The sequence below is a fragment of the Myotis lucifugus genome, unplaced genomic scaffold (assembly GCF_000147115.1).
Source record: "Myotis lucifugus unplaced genomic scaffold, Myoluc2.0 scaffold_208, whole genome shotgun sequence".
Lineage (NCBI taxonomy): Eukaryota > Metazoa > Chordata > Mammalia > Chiroptera > Vespertilionidae > Myotis > Myotis lucifugus.
Window position 1 is genome coordinate 1,915,333 of NW_005871256.1, and position 18,715 is coordinate 1,934,047.

At 47.5% G+C, this 18,715-nt stretch overlaps 3 protein-coding genes across 8 annotated transcripts in view; 2 read left to right on the forward strand and 1 right to left on the reverse strand.

Moving 5' to 3' along the window:
- The first annotated feature begins 6 nt into the window (after nt 1-6).
- AIMP2 (aminoacyl tRNA synthetase complex interacting multifunctional protein 2) lies at nt 7-7,052 on the forward strand. Of its 3 annotated transcripts, none has more exons than XM_006097692.3 (4): nt 7-258; nt 3,364-3,570; nt 5,610-5,841; nt 6,532-7,052. In XM_006097692.3, the coding sequence occupies exons 1-4, from the start codon at nt 124-126 to the stop codon at nt 6,918-6,920; spliced, it is 963 nt and encodes a 320-aa protein (XP_006097754.1). In that variant the 5' UTR covers nt 7-123; the 3' UTR covers nt 6,921-7,052. The 3 variants fall into 3 exon arrangements, with proteins under 3 accessions (XP_006097754.1, XP_023617231.1, XP_023617230.1); XM_023761463.1 differs by having other exon boundaries at nt 22-138; XM_023761462.1 differs by lacking the exon at nt 7-258 and adding an exon at nt 828-846.
- Nucleotides 7,046-18,715, reverse strand: part of EIF2AK1 (eukaryotic translation initiation factor 2 alpha kinase 1) — a 34,397-nt gene continuing 22,727 nt past the window's right edge. For all 4 annotated transcript variants that reach the window (XM_023761460.1, XM_006097695.3, XM_006097694.3 and 1 more), the window contains exons 11-15: nt 17,083-17,183; nt 11,921-12,032; nt 11,672-11,751; nt 10,269-10,502; nt 7,046-7,996 (exon numbers count right to left, since the gene is read on the reverse strand). In XM_023761460.1, coding sequence (XP_023617228.1) covers nt 7,865-7,996; nt 10,269-10,502; nt 11,672-11,751; nt 11,921-12,032; nt 17,083-17,183 — 659 coding nt within the window. In that variant the 3' untranslated portion in view covers nt 7,046-7,864. The remainder of the gene's footprint in view (nt 7,997-10,268; nt 10,503-11,671; nt 11,752-11,920; nt 12,033-17,082; nt 17,184-18,715) is intronic.
- Nucleotides 13,014-17,067, forward strand: ANKRD61 (ankyrin repeat domain 61). The gene is made up of 3 exons (XM_014463413.2): nt 13,014-13,296; nt 14,196-14,290; nt 15,438-17,067. The coding sequence occupies exons 1-3, from the start codon at nt 13,081-13,083 to the stop codon at nt 16,381-16,383; spliced, it is 1,257 nt and encodes a 418-aa protein (XP_014318899.1). The 5' UTR covers nt 13,014-13,080; the 3' UTR covers nt 16,384-17,067.

An 18,715-nucleotide genomic window follows, 5' to 3' on the forward strand; every position in this document is an offset into this window, starting at 1 on the left:
AACTGTGAGTTTCCCGAACGTCCGGATCCGGACCAGAAAGGAGGTGGCCGCGGGACGTGGTAGTCTGACGGTTTTGGGCGGTCGTGTCCCTCACCCGCCACCGTCACTCCTGTGGTTCCCACGATGCCGATGTACCAGGTAAAGCCCTATCACGAGGGTGGCTCATCTCTCTGCGTAGAGCTCCCCACCTGCATGTACCGGCTCCCCAACGTGCACCGCCCGACCAGCAGCCCGGCGCAGAATGCGGGCCACGTGCAGGTAGGAGCGCGCGGCCCCCCCCAACCCCCGCCCCGTCCCCCGCCCTCCCATCCGTTCAGTGCGCAGGCGCCAAGGCCTCCCGATCGCTCAGTGCGCAGGCGCCTTGGCCTAGCCAGCGGGGCTGCGCGAGTAGGGGCCGGGGTCCCTCCAGGCCCGGGTCGTGTATCAGGTTTTTTTTTTTTCGCTTATAACTACTTAAACTTTACTCACAGAAAAGTGAATAGCACGTCGATGACCATTTTAAGAATAACCAGTGTCACCCAGGTTAACACACGTTGTCAGTGCCCCACTTAAATTACCGCAAAGGGCCCGACTTCCGTGATCGTGTCCTGCTTTTCTCTCCTACTGCGCCACCTAAGGATGCATCCCTAAGCCACGTGAATAGAAGCATGCAGTTTGGTGGCTTGTGTCTGGCTGCTGCTTCTAGACATGATTTCAGGACTCGCTTTGTTGCGTGAAATGCAGTCTTCGTCCTGTCTGCGGGTCCGCTGTCCCAACGCGTTAACTGGAACCCCGCCGTTTGCCCATCCCACTGCTCACGGATGCCGGGCCCTTTGTAAGCTGCATTGTAAGCTGCTTCATTTTGCAGTGAGTGTTTTTGTACAGGAAACAAGTGGGTAAATACATAGGCCAAGTCATAGTCTAGTGACTCTAGTCTGAGCAAGAAAAACAACAGCCCAACATTAAAAGGGATGATAAGCAGATTTGAGCATTTCCTCGTGCCTCAGATCAAGGGGTGAGATCCAGCTATGCTGGGGCCCTTTGATTATTAATACTAGGGGCCCAGTGCACGAATTCGTGCACCTTGAAAGGAACTGTGGGTTGCGAGGCTGCGGTGGGCACAGGGATGGGTCTCATCCGATCCTCCTCGCCCCTGCCCGGCCCCTCCCGCTGCAGCCCCCTGTCCCATCTGCCCGCAGCCCTGCTCCTGCCGCCACTGCTCACATGCACTGATGGTGCTGGCCCTGCTCGCACCCTCTGAGGTGCTGAGCGATTGGGGCCGGCAGCGGGTGCAAGAGGTGGCTGCCAGCCCCAATCGCCCCTCAGGAGCAGGGGGAGGTGGAGAAGCCCTGAGAACCTTGCCAGGCACCGGCAGCAGGTGCAAGCGGCGGCTCCAGTGCCAGCAACAGGTGTGAGTTCCTTGTGTGACTTCGGCGCCCAGGAGCAAAGAATTTTCAGTAACCACCAGAGGCTCACCCCAATGACAGTGACTGGTGCCCTGCCTTGGTCTGGAGCCCCTGCTCACCTGCTTCACCATCCCACCACGGCCGATGTCTGCCATGTTCCACTCGCGTGCACTCTGGTAGTCAGCGCACGTCATAGCAACTGGTTCGGTTGTTCCACTGTTCGGTCTATTTACAGTACCTTATTATTGAAGTGGCATACGGGACTGTGTATTGTTCTTTGTTCCACCCAGAAGTCAATCACCTTATATTTTTGCTGTTTGATCTTAAACAAGAGCATCAGGCAAGGAGAGGGGAGAAGGTGGCAATTCAGCTGTAGGGTAAAGAGGAGTTAAACAGATGAGGTAAGAGAGGAATGTTGCAGATGGAGGGAACAGAATGAGGAAAAGTCCAGTGGCCACTGGGGGCATGGTGTGTTTTAGGAATCCCATGGACTGTATGGCTAGAGACAGAGCAGGGGAGAATTATGTGAAAGGAGGCAGCCAAAGGGCAAATCATACACACTCTTCATCAAGCCAGGGTAAGGGCTTTGCTTTTTAGCTTAGGAGGTTAGCACAGGGGAGGAGGGGACAGGGTCTGCCTCTGTTTTCCTCTCTCTATCTGCCATCTTGTGGATGGGTGCGAGGTGACCAGTGGAACTACACCAGGTGAAAAAAACGCTGTCTTGGACTTGGGCAGTGACAGTGGAGCAGGCACGTTTAGAAGCAAGTGCATTCCAGAAAAGTGCCAGCACCTGGTGGTGAATTGATCCGCATGAGAGGGCAGTGTTAGGAGTTACAAGAACAGTGATGGCGAACCTTTTGAGCTCGGCGTGTCAGCATTTTGAAAAACCCTAACTTAACTCTGGTGCCGTGTCACATATAGAAATTTTTTGATCTTTGCAACCATAGTAAAACGAAGATTTATATTTTTGATATTTGTTTTATATATTTAAATGCCATTTAACAAAGAAAAATCAACCAAAAAATGAGTTCGCATGTCACCTCTGACACGCGTGTCATAGGTTCGCCATCACTGGACTAGGAGGAACAGATGTTCCCAAGAATTAAACTTAGCAGCACTCACATGTGAGCAAGTACACTTACACTCGCATTGTATCACGAATGCATATTTATAATAACTCAAGGTCATTGCCATGTTCCTGACCTTCTCATTATGAGCATTTAGCTCCTGTTTTATTTTCTCAACTCAAAGTGGATGGTCTTTTGTGAGAGCTCAGGAATCTGGAGACAGGTAGTACAATGTGACTGTACTGGGAGGTTTCTTGATATTACTTTATAAGTTAAATCTAGATGGACTTGAGATTTATCATAGACATTATTGGTAACTGTGTACCAGTCACTATACCAGGTAAGAAAAGACGCAAAGGTTCAGTGAATGAAGAATGTGTTCCATGTTTATACAGGTCAGCGGTGAAAAGTTCTAGGTGATTCTACAGTGAGAGGGCCAGTACTGCCCTGAGAGTGAATGATTTGGGGAATTGACCATTTGACCCCCGGAGAGACTTACAAGCCAAAGAACACTTTTTTTTAACCTCTGTGTGCTCCCTTTTCCCTTCTATAGTATAAATTGAGTTATGTTTTCACTGCCCCCCTTTTTCTATTTGTTTCAACAAAGTGTTTTGATATGAATAAAGAACAATTTGTATTTATTTTCTATCCTTCTCTGTTTAGACTAAATTACCCGAAATTAGTCATACAAAGGGGCTTTCAGTCATGTTTTTTATTTATTTTAAAGCATTTGTGGATCTGCTTGCAGGACTATTAGTGTATGGGAGAAATGAGATTCTGCTAGTTCATTTTACTGTTTTTTAAAAGGTGGGAGGTTTGATGAATTTGTGGAACTAAGTAGAAGACAAGTGATCAAATTAAGCAGACTGCTTTGATCGAGGAAATGAACACTGTGGTGTTGGTTTGCTTAGGGAGGGTCCGACCCATCTCTTCAAGCTCTGGAGTCCCGTCAAGATAACATTTTAAAACGTCTGTACGAATTGAAAGCCGCAGTCGATGGTCTCTCCAAGATGATTCAGACGCCAGACGCGGACTTGGATGTAACCAACATAATCCAAGCCGAAGGGCGCACCGCTTTATCAGCCAGTGCATTGGATTTAAACTCAGTCCTTGGGAAGGTGAGTTCACTTAAAACCAAAGGGCGTCAGCACGCCGGGTGCTCGGTGCTCGTGCGGGTGAGGCCTGGGCTCGCTAGTTTTCAGAGGGGGGACGGAGCACGTTCTCTTCTCCCCTGCGGGATTGTGCCGTTGCACTGAGTAGGCGCGTGAGCTCTGGTGAAGCCAAAGCAAATTCTAAAGCTGCTGCTGCTGCTGACCTCTCAGACCCACTGCTGAAGAGAAGGGAGTCCAGCACAGCTTCTCCCAGTCCCGGCAGCATCCCGGCAGCCTGAGCCCTGGAGAAACAGACCTTAAGTCACCCCTCAGTGCTGCTCAGGGTCAGCCATCACCCCCGACTCTGAGAGTAGCCTGAATTTCAGGGCTCTGGCTGCACAAAAAATCCCACCAATCCTGTTGAAACATCTCAACAAGAGCCAGTCACAGTGCCATATTGCACGTATATTTTGTGAAATTCAGTTTACTTTATTAAAATTAAGTTGTATTGGCCACCTTTAATGATCAGTCTACAGTATTCAGCTAATTTAGGGTATAAAGAGGTAAGGAAAGAATGTCTTATTACGAAGTAATATTTATTGTAGGTGTAAAGCAGTGGTTCTCAACCTTCTGGCCCTTTAAATACAGTTCTTCATGTTGTGACCCAACCATAAAATTATTTTCATTGCTACTTTATAACTGTAATGTTGCTATTGTTATGAATCATAATGTAAATATCTGATATGCAGGATGGTCTTAGGCGACCCCTGTGAAAGGGTCGTTCAACCCCCAAAGGGGTCTCAACCCCCAGGTTGAGAACCGCTGGTGTAAAGGGTTTGTCCCAAGAATCCCTGCTAATACTCTCCTGTAGAATTGGCAATAGAAATGGTACTACTTGACCTGAAAAATGGAGGTGGGATTACAGTCTCTCCCAGAGCTCAGGCTTCTGTAGCCTCCATACCTCCTCACACGTGTCCCTTTATCGCCCGGTACATGTTTGTGTGCAGAGACCCCCGTGATGCCTGGCAGGCCCTGGGGAGCCAGCCCAGTTGGCGAGTCAGCGGTGCCAGTCTCAGACACTGGGAAGGCTCCCCAGGGCACGTGCTGCTTGAGATGAATGTTGATACCTCAGAAGGCAGTGTCAAGTGACACACTGTGTTCAGACAGCTGCGAAGCATTCATCATAGCCCATGTGAAGGGCGTCGGTCAGGAGAGCAAGACCAGAGGCCAAATTGACTCCAAGAGACTCTTCAACACAGCGCAAACACAAATTGATTAGATACAGAAACGAGATGCTGTTAGGGGGTCAGGTGTTAGAAAGTTGGTAAACGGATCGTACCTCTGTACCTGTGGGGAACTGGTTGCAGGGTCCCCTCAGATCCAAAATCCGTATATGCTCAAGTCCCTTCCATGACATGACAGGACAATGCATATAATCTGCAGATCCCCAGCCATGGATCAAGAAGTGTTCAGTCCTGGCTGGTGTGGGTCAGTTAGAGCACTGACCCCTGCACCGAAAGGCTGAGGGTTTGATTGCTGGTCCAGGGTTGCAGGTTGGATCCCCAACCCTGGTCAGGACCCACAAGGGAGGCAGCCAATCGATATGTGTCTCCCACATCAATATTCCTCCCTCCCTCCCTCCCTACCTAAAATCAATGGGAAAATATCCTCAGGAAAGGATTAACAAAAGAAATAGTTTTCATTCCCCAGTTGTTTGAATCTGCAGGTGTGAAACCTGTAGATGTGAAAGGCCGATTATAATTGCATGTGATATTTTTAACTTGGGGACAAACAGAAGTGTCATTCCTAACATGTTTTACTAATTTGACAGTGAAAGTCAACTTTTTGCCAGGAGCCAGCAGTGCAGGGGCTCAGGGTTGGCATCAGCTCAGAGCCCAGCTCCCTTCCCTGAGCTGAGTGACCTTGGATGAGTCACGTTATCGCCCCAGGACTCACTTCAACTGTGAGGTGGGGTGATGGTAGCACCTTCTTCATGGGCATTAGGGTGTAAAATAGCACCTGGTACAAGTACACACTCAAATTGCTGTTTGGGCCCCCCCCCTCAGGATTATGGGGCCCTGAAAGACATCGTGATCAATGCGAACCCCGCCTCGCCTCCCCTCTCCCTGCTCGTGCTGCACCAGCTGCTCTGCGACCAGTACAAGGTCCTGTCCACTGTTCACACGCATTCAGCGGTCAAGAACGTGCCAGAAAACCTCCTCAGGTGCTTTGGCGAGCAGACTAAGAACCCGCCCCGTCATGAGTACCAGCTGGGCTTTACTCTCATTTGGAAGAATGGTAAGTAGAGGGGACTGGGTTCCACTCCCATCCTATGTAATGGGATGTGCACATGATCTTAGTAAAAGGCAGCGAGGGCTAGCACAGTGATGTCCTCTAGCCACGTGCTGTCTGTCAGGCGGCCTAGAAGAGGAATGCAGCTTTAGGGGGATCCTGTCTAGCCCGCCGGAGCAGGGGAGTAGCAGCTGTCATGGCTGCCTTGCCCTCACATTCCAAAACCTATCATTACGGGGACAGTGATGCTTTCTTTTCAGATGGAATAAAAGGATGGCAGGGTGTCATTTACTCATTATCCCACTAAAGAATGCCTCCCCTGGTGACCTTCATACAGGAGGAAGTGAGGTCATGCCATTCACCCAGGGAGGCCTCAAGTCTCTGACCTGGGCGAGGGGACTCCTGGTTTCGTCCTCATCCTACAAATCCAGACACGGCTGGAGTAGATGGTCTGAGGTCCCTTCTAGTTTGAAAACTGTCAGGGTCAAGTACCAGACGTGATTACTTGCCTAACATATAGTCTGCACTCTTTAAACATAGCTAAAACTTTAATGTTTCACCTAAAACATGTGAATTTATTCTCTGAAAGTACCCCTTCCCTTGCCACCAGTTCACGGTGAGTGGATCCCCTCCCCGCGTGGACAAGTGCTTCTCCGGGCGCTGCTCCTGTTGACATTCAGGGTGTTTTCCTTTCAGTGCCCAAGACCCAGATGAAGTTCAGTGTCCAGAGGATGTGCCCCATCGAAGGAGAAGGGAACATCGCACGTTTTCTGTTCTCTCTGTTCGGCCAGAAGCACAATGCGGTCAACTTAACCCTCATCGATAGCTGGGTAGATATAGCCATTTTTCAGTTAAAAGAAGGAAGCAGCAAAGAAAAAGCCGCCGTGCTCGGCTCCATGAACTCTGCTCTCGGGAAGAGCCCCTGGCTCGTGGGGAACGAACTCACGGTGGCGGACGTGGTGCTCTGGTCCGCGCTCCAGCAGGTGGGGGGCTGCGGCGTGCCCGTGCCAGCCAACGTGCAGAAGTGGATGCGGGCCTGTGAGAACCTGGCCCCTTTCAGCTCTGCCCTCAAGCTCCTTAAGTGAACCTCAGGAATTGATTGTAAAGGGTTTAGATTGTAAGAATGGTGGTGTTTCATGCCTGTTGTTGGTAAAGGGACTTGTACTAAAATCGGTCTTTAGGCCAGTTGAGTATCAATAAAAGCACCATGTAACTTGTGGGTCTGTTTTATTTAAAATTCAGCGCTATCACATGCAGTATACCACAACACCTGCCAGCCAGGCGGCAGGCGCCTCTGAGTGCAAAGATGAGCATGTCATATTGCTGACGTGGAGGAGCATAGGAGTCCGGTGCTGTGAAGAACAATGCAGGGGCAAAATCAGGAACACCGGCGTCCGAGCTGCTTTGAAATCATTTCGGGGCACGAAGTACAGAGCTCTGAAAGGGCATAATGATGCCAAGTTGGAGGTGATGAGGACAGAAATAGACTGGGCGACATGCACTGCCAAGCTGCAGTGTTCTCTTGGAGGCAGCGAAGGCTTTTGGGCCTGGCGTGAACTGAGATGTCCTGGCGGTTGACTGGCAGCGTGTGAGAGGCTTAAAAAAAGCCCAGCTCGTGCACAGGCTGGATCTGGGTGGTGACTGGGTGTGGAGCACACTCAGATTTCTGCAGAAGCTTCTAGAGGGGGACAGTTCAAAAGAAAAAGAACTGATGTTGATGCCTAAACTTTTAGTCTGAGAGACTAGACAGATACTAATACTAAGAAATCAGGAATAGGAGCTTGTGGGACAAAGACAGGAAAGAGTACAATAGGTGTTTAGAGCAGTCGAGTTCCGATGCTGGGTCAGGAAAGGGCTACTTAAGGAAGTAGGTGGTGGTACTTCCGCAATCTCACTTGAATAAATCATGTACAAGCTTCCTGACTAAAACCAAGTATTTCACCATCTATACCCTAAGACCGAAACTATATATTCCAGTTGGGTTTAGCTTATAGAGTTGAAGTTCATTTTTATATTTCTAGAGACTAAGCTAGACAGGAACACCCCCATCTTTCATGTCATCCTTCACCCCTTTGTTTTGAGAAAGGAGGCGTAACTGCTTCTTTAGTTCTTCTATTTCTTTTTCTTGCTCTACTATCTTCATCTGCAGGGTGAGATTGACCTGAAATAGAAATGTTTAAGCTCCATTAAATGGCTTCTTTCCTTTTAAATACACAAGCATGCCTCACTTTGCACGGTCCCAAAATGCGTGGATCCAGTCATCAGTTTAGTGAAATTAGGCCAGTAACCCAGCAACGTGGTTCAAATGTCAGTTACCACAACAGTTTATCCACAAAACACTAGCCGATAGACGTCCAGATCCGGACAGTCACATCCTTTCACTCAAAGTCTGTCAGTGCATCTGTTAGTCCACACACAGGCCGTGTGTAGCCAGGCTGCCTCCCTGTCCCAGTGATAGACCCAAGTGGCATTTTTTCAAAAATGGACAATGAAAGGGGACTGGCCAGACAGCAAGCCAATGAAAAGTGGTAATGCTGGAAGTGGCAATCGAGTCAACCCAAAACACTGTCACAGGAGAAACAGCTGACCTGGGAATGCCGGCCCTGCTGCCACTAGACGGGGCGGGCAGCCACGGAACCAAGGAAAGGGACTTGTCAACAAATTGAGGAAAATGATGGCGCTGCCCCAGAGTGTGACACCAGCAAAAACTTCACATTCTGTGAACTCGAAGACATTTCACATCGAAAGTGCCCAAGACCAGGTGTTAGAAGCTGATCCAAACGTAGCCAGGAGCATGACAATTCACCGCCCTGAATTATAGGGGAGGCGGGCATTGTTCAAACTACTCTTGAAACACTTTCTCAATTATATTGCACTAAATATTAGTTTTCGCTGAAACCGGTTTGGCTCCGTGGATAGAGCGTCGGCCTGCAGACTGAAAGGTCCCAGGTTCGATTCCGGTCAAGGGCATGTACCTGGGTTGCGGGCACATCCCCAGTAGGAGATGTGCAGGAGGCAGCTGATCGATGTTTCTAACTCTCTATCTCTCTCCCTTCCTCTCTGTAAAAAATCAATAAAAAATATATTTTAAAAAATAAATAAATATTAATTTTACAGGTGTTTGTTGTTTTTTTTCATTTCCATAAGAGTTTTCAATGCTTTGATACACATTCTTAAAGTCATGGAATAATCCTAACTTCCCCCCTGGATTATTAAGACCCCTCTGCCTGGTTTTATTTTATAAAATATTCTGTAAGACAGGAGACATCCTTACCATAAACACAAATACTTGGTCTCTAAAAGCTACCTTAACCGGGAGTAAGAAATCCCTTCCATCTGAGGTCATTTAATAACCACATTGCCATTTTCAAAGTCTCAGAAAAGTACCCCATCTACCTGTTTATCATTCAAACTAGTAAGATTCAGTTTTACTTGAAAATTAATAAGCCTTGAGTAGGAGATAAATCAACTAAACAGTTACTATAAGAGGTTCCCAAATTAGTGGGCACCAGAATCACTTCGAGGGCCTGTTAAAGCACAGATGGCTGCCCCTCACCCCAACTCCCACCCCCACCCCTGAATGAGGCGTGTGGGAGGGCCTGAGGATTCTGTCACGTTCCAGTGACCTAATGCTGCTGGTCTGGAGACAGACAAGCACTGCTCTCTGCAGTGCTGCTCAGACACTGTGTGTGTAAACCACTCGGTCTTCGTAAGGAGATTCTGACTCAGCAGATCTGGGTGGAGCCTAAGACCCTGTGTTCCTAATAAGCCCCAGATAATGCTGCTGCGGCAGGTCTGAGGATCACGCTTTGAGTAGCCAAGTGCTCTAGGATCTGTGAGCATATGTTTGCATCAAGCTCTTAACTCTCAGCAAGTTTCTCAAGGAACAGAATAGATGAGTCCTGTTGCCAGAATGGATGAGTCATACTTGCAGATGAGGGGCTGGCATGCTACAGGTCAGGTGGGAGGAAGGGAATGGGCTGCCCGGGGCAATGCCACGCACAGGACGGAGCGCCAGAATCGCACGTGAATGCTGAAGATCTCGGGCTGGCTCAGGCGGTCTCCGGCACCCCTGCTCACCCGCTGAGAATGACTGCTGTAATTTTACCCTCTGCTGTGTCCGTTTTTACTGGCAGGCATGTTATAATCATTTATGAAAGGTTACACACCAGAGCTGGAAAGGAAAACTAATACCTTTTGGCTTAGCGAGATGAAGCCTGTAATTACAATTTTTAGAGCAGGCAGCTGGCAGGGGTCATCGTGTGCACTTAGACTGGGCAAATAACAGTGCGACTGGGAACTCTTGAGAATGGGTTCAAATACTGTTTCCATAAACCTTACTGTAAGCTCTATTGTTCTTCATGAAATAGGACTCAATTTAAACGAATTCTAAGCTCCATATTTTCCCCAGCTTTAAAAAAACCTGTACGTACGCTTCCGGGATTCTGGAAAAGGTCGCTCTGCAGCAGCTGCATAGCCGACGGCCTCTGGGACGCGTTCTTTCTGGTCAGCTCCTGGACGCACCTGGCTTGGACGGGACACCTCTGGCTGAGGGACGCGGGCATCTGACCAGTTCTCAGACCCGTCAGAACCTGCGCTCGCTCCATTTCTGTCCCAAACGGCTGGAAGAGCTCCAGCAGGATCACGCCCACGCTGTACATGTCCGACTGCGAAAGGGGAGGGGTCAGTGAGCGATGAGATGCTCAGTGAGCAGCACCGTGCCCCGCAGCACGCCGCCTCTCCACGAGAGCATTTGTAGAAAAGATGATTTATAGTCTCTACCGTACGGCTGGCTCATCTCTCACTGGCCATTACCTGCCAGCCAGATCTACTGCGAGGTAGATACTGTCACAAAGCCCCTCCCTTTAACACCAAAAAGGGGCTCAGGGGACAAAGGACTGGTGGCCAGGTGAGGACAGGATGATCCCACCACCACAGAGTCTGTACCACACACCTGACTCCATCCACCCCCTTGAAAACCCAGGCCCGGCCAGCCGGACACATGTGAGCTCCCTCGTGCTGGGGCCGCGTGTCCCAGGGCCTCCGCCAACCTCACCCGGCTTCACTCAGGCAGGAAGTCTTGGCAAAGCTTAGCACCCTGCAGAAACTGTGCTGCCGCTCCTGAAAATACGTTTGTCAGGAGGGCCTGGACTAGACAGGCTTTCGAAACGACCATGGTTCTTCTCTGGCAGCTCTTTCCCAATCATGCACCTGAGTTGCGGGTTCATTCCCCACCCTGGGGGGAGGGAGGGGCGCCAGTGCCAGAGGCAACTAACCACTGTGTCTCTCTCACACCAATGTTTTCTCTCTCCACCCCTCCCTTCTACTCGCTCTAAAAATCAATGGAAAAAATATCCTTGGGTGAGGATTAACAAAACAAAACAAAAACGTTCAATGATTCATTAAGAGGAAGAACCTTCATTAGGTTTCGTGTTGAGAAGGAGTTACTTACCATTCCTTCCGGGAACTATGTGGATTAAAGGGACACGCTGCCCCGAGCATGACTTAGCACTTACTTGAACTGGGAAACCAGAATGGAAGCTGAAAAGAGGCCTCTGAACTCTCGCCTTCTGGGGTGAATGTGACACTCTGAAGGGAAAGCCCATTCAAACACTATTCCTATGCCCATGGGTTTAGAAATAGTCAAGGAGCCTAAAAAAATGCAGTCAGGTTCAGCTGCAAAGTGAAGTTTCCTGTTGTGCCCGCTGGACGGTAGATAAACTATAGAACTGTTACTCCAAACACCTTGCCCTCGGGACTTCCACTGCTCTCCTGTGCTTTTTGTTATTACAACGCAGAGTAAGTCCAGCAGGAGGTAAGAAGCAGGAAACACTACCTGGGCATCATATTCAGATCCTTCCAGCTGTTCGGGTGATGCGTACAGGCAGGTGCCCACTCTGGAAGTATGTGTTGGTCCTGTAATTTGAAAAGCTACACATTAAATACTGCAGCGTTAGCACATGCAGGAACACTGACTCTGGGTACCACGGCACGCTGTCTTTCCCTCACTTTGCTATTAAATCTTCATATTCTCTTTAACTAGTGACATCTTGTTTTTTTAATGGAAAAAAATGCCAAAACTTACTCTTCCCATCCCTGCCGGTCCAGTTTGGGTTCTGTATGATGTCTGTGCAGGCCAGACCGAAGTCTCCTATTTTCACTTGCTGATCAGGGCCATGAAGAAAAATATTTCTGGGCTACAAACAAACAGAACAAGTGAATTCCTTGGCGTTCTAAAAACAAATAGTAAAAATGTCTGGATGTTAAAGAGTATTCAACCCAGGAGCAAGTAGCCCCTCAAAAATTAAAAATCAGAGCAGTGGTTCTCAAACTCAGCCACACATTAGAGTCACCGGGAAGCTTTAAAAAAAATCGCACCCGGCTGGTGTTGCTCAGCAGTTGAGCATCGATCGACCCAGGAACCAAGAGGTCATTGGTTCGATTCCTGGTCAGGGCACATGCCCAGGTTACAGGCTCAATCCCCAGTAGGGATATGCAGGAGGCAACCAATCGATGATGTTTCTCTCTCATCGATGTTTCTGTCTCTCTTCTTTCCTCTCTAAAAATCAATTAAAAATATTTTTAAAAATAAACATAAAACGACTGTCCTCTCCAACAAGTCCAACACTGCAGTTTTTCTTAATGAAAAAAAAATTATAAGAAAATGTTTTAAGCTCCCAGATAATTCTGTTAGCCAGGATCGGGGACAACTAAGTCACACTGTAAAGGTACACACTTAGCTCTATGTAAGCGACCACCACGGACCCGAAACATCCCCAGTGGAACTAATCCTATGCCAGTGAAACACTGCCCCTGTACTGGGGAAGGGGAGAAGGCCACTGACATCTAAACAGTTAGGTTAAAAGTTGGGTTTTCTTATTTTAAATGTAGTAATTCTAATTTTTTATTTTAATGTATAATTGTGTTTTAGCTCTGTTAGTTTTTTTTATCTATAGCTAAATGGAAAGAGAAAATAGAATCTTACATGTAAGATAATTAGGGTATGTTTTTGTGATCAAGTAGGAAGTCCTAAAACCTGTGCTTATATTTGACATCATGTGAGATAGGAACAAAGTATGAAAAAGTCTGGCTCTGATACAGAAATGAGTCGTGTTCATGGATACGGCTCTCAACAATTCTAGAACAGTTCTAGAACTGAACTGAGGAATCATAAAGACTCGGAAACTGACCAATTCCGCAACAAGTTTCCCTGACCTCTGAAGTCCTCAATCTTACGTGTTTCTCATGGGAAACATAGTCAAGAGAGGCAGCAAGGAGCTGGTCGCTGACGGGGCCAAGTCCCTGGAGGAGGGCCCACGTGAAGTGATCCACACCAGACTCTACGAAGCCATCATGACAGAAAACTGCGCTGCCATCCAGGCCCTGCTGCGCAGCCACCCCGTCAACCAGCCCCTGACGGTCCTGACCAACTCCACCAGCTGCGGGCTACTTCTGACGCAGGTACCCTGCTCTCCGCTCCGTCACTTTTAGAGAAAAGACTCCTGATGCTTTGAAAGGACCCCCACCAAGTTCTTGTGAACTCATTCAACCTCCTGGCTGTCCGTCCCCACAGGCCGCGCTGGACAGTGTGCCAGCACACTCCCCGCCGCGGCCCACACCGCCCTCCAGTTGCCACACTGATGAGGGAAAAGACTAGCGCTCGTTCGGTTGGCGGGACATTAGAGTCGCCTCTCAAACATGCCAGTGGTCACTGGGTCCGTGGGATGGAATTCTCTTTTCCCTTTTACATATAACTTTTCATTTTCTAAATGTTTATACAATAATTATTACCGTTATCATTTATTTCCTTTGGAAAGTGACCCTCTCCTTTACTCCGCCCTCTTACCTTGCAGCCATGCTGTAAAGCCACTACTTACATATATATTTTTAAGACCCAGCATAAACAGCTCTGCTAATCATGGAGTATTTGCTGCTTATCTATGAAACCCTGGAAGTGTAGGTTTTACTGCTGATACTATGGCAAAACCTTAAAAAACACAAAACCTACTTGTCAATCACCCTGCGGGTTAGTTTAAGGACAAAGTGGCTTAATAGCAATTGCCTTAATTTTACACTATGAGCTCCTCGCAACAACCAACTTTAAAAGCTTTGAGTGAGTTATTTTGTTGCCTTGGTAAATCTGCCTTCCTTTAACACACAAATTTTATAACATTCATAAAATTCACTGGCTTTGGGTCACGGAAAACGGGCCAAAGAAAAGGAAAATGTCAATGCACATAGCAGAGAAGTGCTGCACTGAGACACACAGACCACCGGCTTGCTCTGGGCTGGCCAGCTGACACCCTGTTCTAACCACACAGGACACCTGTAACGAACTTGGGTCTTTCCCGCTGAAGCAGAAGCAGTCCATCATCCCCCTCCACCTGGCTGCCGAGCACCGCAAGGCACAGAGTCTGCACTGCTTGTTAGAACACGGTGCTGACCCGGAAGTAAGGTAAGTAACTCAACAGGTGGCCATTTCTAAATGAGGAGACACGTGACCTAGACGTTAGCCTTCCCAGTCATGTCTGGGCTCATCCACTCTGCAGGAGTTGTGGCCTAGAAATTATCTTGTTTTGAACAAACCAGTTTCTTTGCCAATTAGAGGAAATACTCTGAAAAAGAGGGTGGGAAATGCAAGAACACAAATCAGCCCACTTAAAGCATCCCGAGTACTAAGCGCTCAGCAGTAGTGTTCCGAATAACCCTTCCCCCTTTCTCTGCCACAACAAAGGGCTTTTGGAGGCAATCCTGAGAGATTTCAGGAAAAAGTAGATGAGGGCCAGGTTGTAAAACATGCATCCACCCGGGTGGAAGCAGGGAATGAAGAGGATGGGCCTAAGTGCAGAGTGGCTGTGGGTCTCCAGGTTCAACCCTGTCATCTAATCCAGCGGTCGCCAACTGGTGGTCCGAGAACCACAGGTGGTCCGTGAGGTCCAAAAGGTTGGCGACCACTGATCTAATCCACCTAAACACACAGGGAGCATCAGGCACAGGGACAGATGCAGAGCCGATCACACTAAAGTCCACAGAACTCAGCTCTGCACTGAGGAGCTGCGGTACCAAAAACACTGAGACACAGCCCTGAAGAGGCCCCAACCCTTGCAGGAGGAACAAAGTAAACACAAGCTGCCAGAGGAAGCTGGGGCCCCCCGTGCACTGATGCATACCACTCCACCCCCAAAAACGCTGTGATATCCTGAAAAATTAAATAGCAATGCAGATTTACAAACACTTTTTTTAAACTAAGTAAGGGCGGGGATTACTTTACTTATTATTTTAAAAAATATATATTTTATTGATTTTTTACAGAGAGGAAGGGAGGGGGAGAGTTAGAAGCATCGATGAGAGAGAAACATGGATCAGCCGCCTCCTGCACACCCCCTACTGGGGATGTGCCTGCAACCAAGGTACATGCCCTTGACTGGAATCGAACCCGGGACCCTTCAGTCTGCAGGCCGATGCTCTATCCACTGAGCCAAACCAGTCAGGGCAGGGCGGGGATTACTTTAAATAAATGTCACCTTCTTGAGCGCTAATTCCCTGCGTAGAGCCATTTCCACTATGTATTCAGTGTAACCAGCGCTCACTACCTATTCCAGGGACGCACGAGGCCTCACCACACTTCACCTGATGCTACTGCACTGGCCAATCACCTCTACCGTCCAGACAAAGCCAGGGAACAGAATCCAAAAGCTCCTGGCGGACATTCAGAACAACGCCGTGACGTGTCTCCGCATCCTGTGTGAGCACGGAGCTCAAGTGAACGCTCGGGTGAACAACAGCCACAAGCACTCCCCCCTCCACCTGGCGATAAGATACGGGACCTACCCGGTCCTCTCCATTTTAGCCCAAAACGGCGCCCAGGTGAATGCCATTAATGAATCCAGCATGACTCCCCTGCACATGGCGGCAGACATACTGAACAAGGAGATGATGGAAACGCTCATTGCCTGTGGAGCCAATGTCAACTACGCCGTCCCTTTCACGGGGAACACGGCCCTGAAGCTGGCGGTGTGCGCCGCGTCCAGCAAAGCGGGCCGAGTGCTGGCGGCAGGACTGAGCTGCATCCGGCTGCTGCTGATCCACGGAGCCCAAGTCAATGTCCAGGACCACAAGGGCCAAACAGCCATCCACGAGGCATGTTTTGCCGGCAGAGAGACAGTCATCGATCTCTTGCTTGAATTTGAAGCCAACATTAACATCCTCACAAAAAACGGGGAATCTCCCATACACATGTACCTCCAGCGCAGCTCCAACATAAGGGACACGGCGCTGCTTGCCAAGCTGCTTTACCGCTCGTACCCCTTGAGACTGACCAATAACCAAGGAATTCTGCCTGCAGGACTCATGCTATCAGAGTTTCAACTCTTAAGGGAATCCCTAATCAAGTTGTCGCAAAAACCCTTCTCCCTAGAGGATATCTGTAAGAGAAACATCAGGAACATGTATGGGGAGAGATACAAACAGCATGTGAAGCGCCTCCTCCCGGAGAAGATCTGGAATTCTGTCTACGGGTATTATGACCTGGCTTGCCTCTTGAAATAAGACCTCGCAGTGTCACGGTGCCACAGGATTTCAGAACTCCTATCGCGGTTTCTGGCTAGACTGGTACCCAGAAAACAATCCATTTGCCTCATTCATCCCAAATGTACAAACTACTGGTTCTTAAACTTCTTCAAAAAATAAAATGATTTGCATATTACCTTTTTGTTTCTAGATATTCTTTTAAATGCATTTTTCATGTTTTAAATTTTGCCTAAAAGGTAAGCAACTTAATTTAAAACTCTCAGCCAAAGAAGTAAATATATGTTCTCTCTTTCTTGATAGTGTTTTGTGGATAAATGTTGGAATAGTAACTATAGATTTTGAAAACAGCAGAATGAAATTTTCTATGTTAAATTTCCTTTAAGATAGATAATTATAAAAACAGACTTTACCTCTAAGATTGAATTAATAGATGAATATTTTTGTCAGCATTAAATACACTTAGCATCATCAATTATAGCAGTATACAGAACACACTTACTACCGGAAAAACAGTGAGAATATTCAAATGCCCGAAGTTTACTGCTTTTAAATTCAATCAAGTTTTTATGTTCTGGACCTAAAAAAATGATGATTTAAATGAAAGTAATGGCACCCTTCCAGATAAATGAACTAGGGTACCTAGTCCCTTTCATTCAATGAATCAACACAAGTCAGCCCCGATAAGAAGTTTTCAATGATTTCATCTTTGCCACTTACCTTCAGGTCTCTGTGCACAACCCCCATGCTATGGATGTAAAATACACCTTCCACCAATTCTTGAAAAATTTTTGTTGCAACACTGGCCATAACGTAAGGACCTGAAGTTAAAAAAAAAAAAAAAGTTTTCTTTCTCTAATTTTTTTTTACTCATTAATATCTAAATGTTAGTTATCTAAATACATTAACATCTGACACCTACACAACATTCAGATTTTCAACAAAGTCAACACTCCAAAAATGGTTCAAACCCAGAGGGCTCCTCAGCTAGTAAAGCTGCGATCGAACACTAGCGCCCACCTTCAACGGAGTCTGTCACCAGAAAGGGACCTCCCATTTCACTCAGAGCCCCCGTGGCAATTAGTAAGCAATTCCCAGGCACCAGGTGGCCAGACTAATTCACGTTTAAGTCCCCTTCGACCCCTGCCATCCTGGGTTTCATGCTAATAAGTCTAGTGTCCTGGCCCACTGTGGACTGGAGATCCTAGTACAAATAATAGAGTAAGAAGGTAAGTGATGTTCACCCCAAGGGGTGAGCTGCTTCATCCGGAATTAGAATGCACCTTTTCAAAAATGGCCGACAAATGAAGCATATGGGAAAAAATAAATGACTGAATAATTCATCTGTTAATATGATGACAGAGCATATGAATTTAGAGGGTGGAGAGGTTTGTAAGACTAAAATTTAAAAAAAATTGATTAAAAAAACATCCTGAAGTTTCCAGCCAAGGAAGTTTAGTAATATAGTGGGAACTTACTAGCTCTTCTGTATTCAAGTCATTTTAAATCCTCAACCTATTGTTGACCTTCAAGAACAAGAACACTGTAGGCCCCTTTCTCCACCCCGAATGAGCCCACTTTGTCATCAACAGCTCACACCTACTCCACACCCTCGTTTATACTACCTAGCATACAATTTAGGGACCTGTGTGTGTGTGTGGGTATGTGTACACACATGTGTGTGTAAAAGCAATGGTTCCACTAAACAGGAGTGAGGAAACTTTTTTCTGCCAAGGACCATGTGGATATTTTAACATCATTCAAGGGCCATACAAAATTATCAACTTAAAAATTCGCCTGCTAGCCCGGCCAGTGTGGCTCAATGGTTGTGCACTGACCCATGCACCAATAGGTAACGGGTTCAATTCCAGGTCAGGGCACATGCCTGGGGTTGTGGGCTTGATCCCCAGCAAGGGGCGTGCAAGAAACAGCCAATCAATGATACTCTCTCATCACTGATGTTTCTCTCTCTCTCCATTCTCCCTTCCTCTCTGAAATCAATAAAAATATGTTTTTTTAAATATATATATTAACATGACTCCCTGGCTGGTGTGGCACAGTTGGCTGGAGTGTCATCCCATACACCAAACGGTCGAGGGTTTGATTGCTGGTCAGGGCATATATCCTGGTTGCAGGTTCAATTCCCAGTCGGGGTATATATAGGAAGCAACCAATTGATGCTTCTCTCCCACATCCATCTCCCTTCTCTCCCTCTCCCTTCCTCTCTCTAAAATCAATAAAAACATATCCTTGGGTGAGGATATATACATATACATATGTGTGTGTGTGTATATATATATATACACACACACACACACACACACACACACACGACACACACACACACATATAT